This window comes from Cicer arietinum, chromosome 1 (assembly GCF_000331145.2).
Source record: "Cicer arietinum cultivar CDC Frontier isolate Library 1 chromosome 1, Cicar.CDCFrontier_v2.0, whole genome shotgun sequence".
Lineage (NCBI taxonomy): Eukaryota > Viridiplantae > Streptophyta > Magnoliopsida > Fabales > Fabaceae > Cicer > Cicer arietinum.
Genome location: NC_021160.2, coordinates 31,077,321 through 31,086,210, shown reverse-complemented (window position 1 = coordinate 31,086,210; position 8,890 = coordinate 31,077,321). Strand labels below are relative to the sequence as shown.

At 33.2% G+C, this 8,890-nt stretch overlaps 1 protein-coding gene across 2 annotated transcripts; it reads right to left on the bottom strand.

The window, feature by feature from the left end:
• Nucleotides 1–3,239: 3,239 nt before the first annotated feature.
• Nucleotides 3,240–7,149, bottom strand: LOC101507453 (actin-related protein 6). Of its 2 annotated transcripts, none has more exons than XM_004488359.4 (7): nt 6,163–7,147; nt 6,007–6,070; nt 5,688–5,772; nt 5,540–5,590; nt 4,207–4,269; nt 3,967–4,130; nt 3,240–3,878 (listed from the first exon to the last, which is right to left on the bottom strand). In XM_004488359.4, exons 1-6 carry the CDS (start codon nt 7,084–7,086, stop codon nt 4,001–4,003), a joined length of 1,317 nt encoding a protein of 438 aa, XP_004488416.1. In that variant the 5' UTR covers nt 7,087–7,147; the 3' UTR covers nt 3,240–3,878; nt 3,967–4,000. The 2 variants fall into 2 exon arrangements, 1 of the variants encoding a protein (XP_004488416.1); XR_001144812.3 differs by having other exon boundaries at nt 3,661–3,878; nt 3,967–4,119; nt 6,163–7,149.
• Nucleotides 7,150–8,890: the final 1,741 nt, after the last annotated feature.

The following is an 8,890-nucleotide window of genomic DNA, read 5'->3' as shown; positions in this document are numbered from 1 at the left end:
GAAACTCATGATGTTGTAGTAATTGTGTTATAAGTGTTAAGTGTTATGTTTTGGAATTTGGTGATAACATGTTTGATTGCAATACCATTTCGAAACCCATGATGTTGTAGTAATTGTGTTATAAGTGTTAAGTGTTATGTTTTGGAATTTGGTGATAACATGTTTGATTGCAATACCATTTCGAAACCCATGATGTTGTAGTAATTGTGTTATAAGTGTTAAGTGTTATGTTTTGGAATTTGGTGATAACATGTTTGATTGCAATACCATTTCGAAACCCATGATGTTGTAGTATTGTGTTATAAGTGTTAAGTGTATGTTTTGGAATTTGGTGATAACATGTTTGATTGCAATACCATTTCGAAACCCATGATGTTGTAGTAATTGTGTTATAAGTGTTAAGTGTTATGTTTTGGAATTTGGTGATAGCATGTTTGATTGCAATACTATTTTGAAACCCATGATGTTGTAGTATTGTGTTATAAGTGTTAAGTGTATGTTTTGGAATTTGGTGATAACATGTTTGATTGCAATACCATTTCGAAACCCATGATGTTGTAGTAATTGTGTTATAAGTGTTAAGTGTTATGTTTTGGAATTTGGTGATAGCATGTTTGATTGCAATACTATTTCGAAACTCATGATGTTGTAGCGATTGCGTTATCATTGCTAAGTGTTAAGATGTGGAATTGTGTATGAATGATATTGAATTAGTTTAAGTATTTTTGGAAGAATAAGCAGGGAAATCGATTTCCCAATCGATTGGATGAGTTGCAGGAAGTTCACTATTTTAACCTAATCGATTTGCCAATCGATTGTATAAATATGTCTTTCAAAATCTTTTAAGAAATCGATTTGGAAATCGATTGGCAGAGAGGCAGGAACTCAGCAAAACTGCCAAAATCGATTTGGAAATCGATTTGGCAACACAGGAGCTCAGAAAAACTGACAAAATCGATTTAGAAATCGATTTGGTCATGCAGGAACTCAGCTGAACTGACCAAATCGATTTGGCAATCGATTGGCTCAGTAGAAATCCTTATTTTGAGTTAGATAATCGATTGCTCAATTGATTTATCAATGCTTTGGTCAGTTATGTATTACTTGATGGTTTGAGAACTTCATTTTGATTTCATTTTTAATTGGCAAGCATTACATGAACTTTTAGCATATGAGAAATCCTTTTAAGGTGCATGCTTAGTTGAAAGGTTATTTTGTGCATTTAAAACTTAAATGTTATGTGTTATCTGTTAATTTCGGTTGGTGACCCTTTACAACTATTGTGGAAATCTGGGTTTTGCCCTCAGATGAGAGCCAGGACGATCCTACTGGTTCGTACCCTACGGATGGGAATGCTTGACTGGAGCTACGTTAGGAGGATCTCACGGGGCGCGTGGAGATCACTCAGGGTGTATAGTTTTTTGGTAGGATGATCAGAATAGGTTGATGTATAGGGACTAGACGTCCTTCTTTTTGGGTTAGAGTATTTTAATTTGAAAAATTGTACTTATACTAATATTGTCAGTTTGACATCTTATGTGAATGGGTTCCATGTACCATTTATTGTTGTGTAAATGCTTTGGATTTATATTTGGAGAAACTTTTCTGCTGCTTGTAAATGATAATGACTCAATTATTTATCCAAAAGCATTTCCTTATTTATTTCTCTATTTTAGTTTAATCTCTTTTAAAAAAAAAAAAAAAATACACCCTCGCTTTGAAAATCGGGGTGTTACAGTTTTGATGTTTCATCTGCAACCATCTGGTCAAGATTTTGAGTGAGATGGTCCTCGTAACCTTGACCAAGCTTCCAAAGTTTGATGTCAGTGGCCCAACTATCATAATTTGATCTATTCAAATTTTCGACAGGGAGAGGAAACATGATGTAGTTCGTAAAGATGCTCTTTATTTCAGACAGAGACGTCATAGACGGTAATGAGTGCCGAAAATGCATATGAACTGGGAAAACATGGGTTGTTTGAACTGGAACTTGTATATCCATGACCCAAAACTAAAAACCCAGGGCAAATATGGAATTAGAGGGATGAGGTGAGTGCCCCTGAAGAAGCGACGTCATGAACGGCTGTCGGACGCGTCGTCACGCGTGGTGGCAGAAGGTGGCGCTTGGATATCACGTGTGTGGAGAGAAGCGGCGTGTGGGAGGCTTGTTAACGACGCTCGTTGAGGGGTGGGCCGATCTGGGGTGTACGACACTACTGGAGTGGTCGTTTGTCGAAAAAGATCGTCAAAGAGAGCGACAACAATGACGGCAAAACGTGGGCGACTGAAAAAAAATTGTGAAAACAATGTAGCAAAGACGGGGAGGAGAAATCAAAGTGTAGAACACGGTTTTTCGAAGAAAAAAATAATTCACCAGAGATTGTGGGTCCACCGGGTAGTTGAAGATTAGAGTTGTCTCTCAACAAGCTCTAGATACCATTTTGAATGATAAGAGAATATTGAAAGACATGTTGAATAACTCGTGTGTTTCAACTACACAACGAAAGTTTTTTTATATAGATTTTATGTAATAAATACACATAATGACAGAAATATTTACACACAATAGGAATACTTACAGATTTTTTTATTTATTTACATACTAATATTTTATTTTCAACAAAAAAAAAATTCTATATATATATATATATAATATTTCTACAACAAAAATTAATACGAATTAATTTTTATGAATTTTGTTTTATATAGTACAAATTTTCTTCACTAACATCAATCTTCTAATCAAAATTTCTTCACTTTAACCACAACTATTATTTTCAATACAACGTGTGACAATTTTTGATTTTTTCAAAAGTATAAATTTCTTATATTGATTGTATATTAAATATAATTTTTCTAATCTATATTATCATTAATTTTATTTGATAAATTTCACATAATATAACTTCTATTATAATAAACATTTTTAAATAAAATTATCTAACTTCTATTATAATAAACATTTTTAAATAAAATTATCTGTGCATCGCACAAGTTTTATACTAGTATAATTACATTATAGAAAATTGAACATACACATTAATAATGCATTTGACTTTCCTATACAATTAGAGTGCAAAAACAACAAAATGATTTTATGCAAAAACAAAAAAAAAAAGTTGAAGGTGATAACAACATAATAACTAGACATGTATCAAACTAATTCAATTGGGAAGAAAAAAAATAATGAAATTGAAGCATGGATTTCTCATCAAGATAAGCCTATAGGTAATGAATGAGTAGGCCACAACAAAAGTCTATTCTCTTTATAGTTAGTATAGAATAAATATATTAAACAAAAGCATTTCTACATCCGCACAATGTCTCAATCTAGTTACACCCTTTGAAAAAGCAATAACTTCGAAGTCCTAATAATAAATATTACATTATTTAATATTAACTTTTGAGTCCAGACAAAGGATATTATATTAAATATCATCATCATATATGCAAAATCCGTCGAATACCACATTAGTTGGCATGCCAAAAGCACGTCATGCTTGCTGCACAAATAGAAGGAAAGTTGCCACCATCGTTCAGACACAAATCCAAAATACCAGTCTGCCAGCATCATTCTCCAAGAATGGAATTTGGATTCTCTATATTTGAGTTTCTACATTTAGGCATAACTTTGTCAAGAGAATGAAAATGTTGGGTGGGTATTTGACCTTGTAGTATCTTGTAAAGACAAATACCCTAAATTTTGACCTATATGCAGGAGATGCAGAAGCTTTTTACTTTAAGGAACCCATATCCCAGAAAATGTATGTCATTCAGACTTCACAACTTTGTTCCAAGTATCTGGTGCAACTTCGTTTACACACTTGTTGCATTGCCAACCCACTGCCTTCTCTCCTAACACCATTTGTGTGAGTAAGCTGTAGTAATTAGAAAAATATTAGAGAATAATTAACACGACCTTTACGAATTAATCTAAGTAACTAACCAGTATATTAGATTACATACAAGATTTGCATGGCTGAATTCACGGTATGATTGGTCAGTTAAAAAATCTCTTGCGACACCTAGCAGAACCAAGCTCCTCATACTCAGCCTTGGTCACACACATGGCATCAAAATCTGGACTCGATGCCAAGAGAGATCCTCCACGCCAAACACCTAGTAGGGGGCTATAGAAGAACCATTAATTCGTGTGTGGAAATTACAAACTTACAAGAAACTAAACAGCCTATGACAGAAGTTTACTCTTCTTGTGTAGTTATCTTCACATGATAGCCATCAGGAACTAGAGGCCGAAGCTCCTTTTCTCTACAAAATTCAGAAAAGATAGGACACCAAAGTGACAAAAAATAAAGCCGAACCAAACTTCAAACTGAAGTAAATCACAGTTAAAATAACCAAACCATGTAAACAAATGGATAAATCAAATCTGTTTATTATTCAGATTTGGATTTTCTAAATAACCCAAACCATTTTACTCTCAAATTCCAGATCCACAAATTGTGATCTAGAAATGTTATCTCTCAAATCATGGACTACGTGCCACCAGCTTCGCCCAAGTTCTGAGACTGGTACATCTCCTTTCCCTCCCATATTTCATATTTGGTTCCCAAAAGCATCCATGTAAAAAAAAGAAGTAATTCCATTATTATGATAGTTCTTTGACATTTGGATAAGTATTGGATAGGGGATATAGATGCAAATGTTTATTATTTTGAACACAATCAGCAGAATAACTTCTAGCAGGAATAGTTATACAATGGACAGGAATTATAAAACTGTTACACACAATACAATAACAACTAAAACCATCCTAACCACTAGGACTTAGAGAGCCTAGCCTCTACCATCCTTAACAAAACATGAAACAACCGAATGACCAACCTAATGTAATCTTTATTCTATTTAATTAAATATTATTGGACCTTTTGTATTGGGCCTGCGCCTCATATACACATTCTTAATAGGAGGCCTGCTAACATATTACTTTCTTGATTAGTTATTTTTCGGGTTTTTCCATTGTGAAAAGCTTCAAGGCTCAATTTTAAGACAAAGTGCATTCAATATATTACAATGGATCAAATATCTGCAACACTGCTAATGGTTTTAGGAGCTTGCCACTGATTCATAATGGTTTAGGAGCTTGCAACACTGCTAATGGTTTTAGGAGCTTGCCAGTTAAGGTTTATTAACCCAGGCCTACTTATCATTTTCCTGTACAGGTGAAGAAAGCTTGGATTTTGGAGCGGTGAGCTTTCAGTGTGGTTACCAGTGGCGTTCATAGAGGAGGAGTCAATATCCATTAGGCCATTAGGGTGGAATTGTATGAAGTGGCACGTCAAACAGGAAGGTGGCAATGACCTCTCTTAGGGTGAGGCTTCATTCCCTTGTGAAAGTTTCAGTGATTATTGTGTGAGGTTCCACACAAGTTATGAAACTGATTCAATACTAAAACAAGTTCAAAGTGAATTAACTATTTGGTTTGGTTTAAAAACAACAAACCGTGGCCACCCCATCAAAAAAAAAAATTATGGTATCATGGTACATACAATGCATCTAGCCCCAACAAAAAACTTACAGTCTCTCGGCAAAGTGAGGAAACAAGGTGCTTCCACCAGTTAAAATGATGCTGTGAAAAAAAATTAACACGGCATCAAAAGACGAGAGTGAGAGGTAAGAAAAGGCAACAATCCACAAAAAGGATCACGAAATCAAATGGATGTTACCTTTCATAGAGTACGGGGTGGAGATGTGGGTGGCATGCATTAACTGCTCGTACAATACATTCTGGTAGACCAGCCTGGTTCATTCCTGTTAATCATTTTGTTTAGCATTTTGCAGAAAATAAAAAAAAAAAAATTAATACTAAGAAACCCGCCAACCAAAAATTTAAGTAAATTCGAATGTTCTATATTGCAGTCCACACATCTACCCTATCTGAATACAAATTTTAGCAGTTTGAAGAATCATAAAATGGTAAAACCTTGTTGGAATAATGTTCTAATTTGAAAATAGCACTAGAATGGAAGTACTAAAAGAACATACCCAAATCAGCTGGCCGGAAGATCATCTCAGGGACAAGAAAGCGTTCATTTGTCAAGTCAAATTCCTATAGAACAGAAAGCAAAAGCAAGAAAAAGTGAATAAGATTGAAAGAAATGAATATGAACTTAAAACAAAAAGTGGCAACAAAACAAATACATTTTTTGTCAAATCAAATATGTTCTTCTTATTGCCCTTTTCCTCTTCCTCCTCTTCCTGGGGTTGTTGTTGGGCAATTTGCTCCCCGTGGTGGGCATTACCATGAGCGGCAAGATACATGTTTGCTTGTTCTGGATATTTAACAAACCCCTTTGTGTAGGTGACACCATCAGGAAGCACATATGTGCACCTCAATACATTATCTTTTCCCCTCTTCCTAGCAATGTTAAGATGGTGATCAACATCGAGGGAAACAAAGCAGATATTCTCCTTAACATCATCGATGATGAAAGTTTCATCCATAACGTTAATGGAACGAAAGGAAATAAGTTCCTTCAGGTAATTTGTGAGGGCCTTACCACCTAAATCAATCCTCTTAGCAGCGTAGTTGAGGGTGAAGTTTTGGAAGACAGGGGAGGCGTGTGTAAAGGAGAAACCAAAATCGACAACAAGACTACACTGGGCTTTAGAGAGAAGCCCATTGGGCCTGCGACTGGTCTCGTAGAGGTGAACAAGGGAAGGAGAGTGAGCAACGTAGAGAGAGGTGAAGTTGAAGTCTTCGAAGACAAGTTCGTCAAGAGAGTGTTGGATGGAAGGGAGAGTAAAGAGGGGTTCAGTGACGAGGAGTGAGGATTGAGATGGGTTTATGCGAAGAATAGAGGTGAAGAGGTGGGACCAGATTTCGCGCTGGAGGTCAGGGTTTATTAGGTAACCACGATCCAAAGGACGTCGGACTGCGGCGGAGGTTAGGTCTTGTTCGGCGGTCGTGGTGTTTAAGGGATTTGGGTGGAGCCATTTTTTGGAGGATTGAGGTCGGTAGAGGCAGTTAGGGACAATGGCGGATGGGTCGCGTTCTCCGCCGAATCCTGCCTTGATCAGACCTCCGCCGTTGTCCAGAACCACCACTTGGGTGCTCGTTGACATGTTTGCCCTCTCTTTCTATCTAGTCTAATGTGATATAACATATATACAACTCATGAATGTTCCGATTGCACACATACAAAATTTTAAGCATCTATATCTTTCAAATTATAAAATATTGATTAGTTTATATTTAAAATTTTGTCAATTTTTAAGCTAAAATTCAAAGTTGTATGAGTTAATTAGAGCAGTAGTATATTTTATTTTTTTAAGATAAAAAAAAAACTTTTATTATTAGTAATTATGATACTGAATATTTGATTCAGCTATGTATATCTCATATCAATATTATTTTAATATAAATTAAATTTTTTTATGAAATTTAAATTTTTTATAGATTAATTTGTTAATAACTAGTTTATGCACAATTATAATTATTCACAAATTTATTTTTAAGATGATAAAATTTCATTAAATTTGATAATCCACATATTTAGTTACAGTGATACATTAATATATCAAACAACAAAAGTTTACAAAAGAATATTAATTGATATTTTATAATTTCAATCATGCATTTGTTAATTTACAAAATTTAGAGACTAATTTGACGAACGGTGCCAAATTTAGAAACCAAATTATCTATTCACCTAAAGTTTTGTGTTAACACTATATGACAAGAAATTAGTCGAGTTGAGTCGAACTTATGCATAACTCGACTCGATAAGAATTGATTTAGATCGAAATTCGACTCGAGTTTGTGAGAACTTATTTTATAGCTCATATTTGATTCGATTAATATTCACAAGCAATTCGATTTAGTTCGATAGCTTGAATCAAATAAACTAAAAAAAACAAAAATATAGACGAACAAATGTGTTCTTTCAATTAAATTAAAATATTAATAAAAAATAATTAAAAAAATTTAACTAAAGATTAGACTTAAAAATCAATATTCTGAGATTAATTTTCTCATTTCTATGTAGGTGGTGTACTCTCTATATAAAAAAAGATAGTGAAGTTGGGGAGAGTGTAATGAAATATAATTTTTAATGTGAGACCTTAATAGTGAAGTTGGGGATAGTTAACCGAATATGACATTTCTAAGTGTGAAACATTACTACATAACTAACTTTGAGCTATAATATAATACTTAAAACATTTTTATTTATCTTCATGGTATCAATAAGAATTTTATACATTGTTTTTAACTTTTAATTGACACAAGTTTTATCTCAAAATAATGCTTATAATTATAAATATTATCACCGAAAGTAGTTGACTTAAACAACAAATACAATATCTCAATTTAGACTTGTTGACAATTCTTAATATTAGTTTTTCAAATTATTTTTATTTCGTTTCAAAATAACATTTACAATGTGTTAAATATCATCTTCAAATATTTTAATACTTATACTTAAATTAATTTTTTTAACAACTCCAAAATGAAATTTATTTCATACAAAAATAAAATTATATAAAATTAGTTTTATAAAATTGATTATATATATATATATATATTGATTCATGAACCAAACCAGTTGAACTATAGGTAGCTCATGTTCAACTTATTTATTTAGCAAGCTCATTTTTTAACTCGATATCGACTCATTTTGTTCATGAATCAACTTTAACAAATTAATTATCGAATTGAGTCTCAAATTATGTTTTATGTTTTTTTCTTCGTAATTTTGGTATCTATAATATAATATTGAATTTAGTGTATTTTTTTCTTCAATTCAAATTTCACTCTTATTAGATTTTTTCACTTTTGATCTCTAATAGAAACTAAGTATGCAAAAGTGTTGAAGTGGCACATTGAGTCAGCAATTTCCTTATTATGTGATATTATGTTTCTAATTCA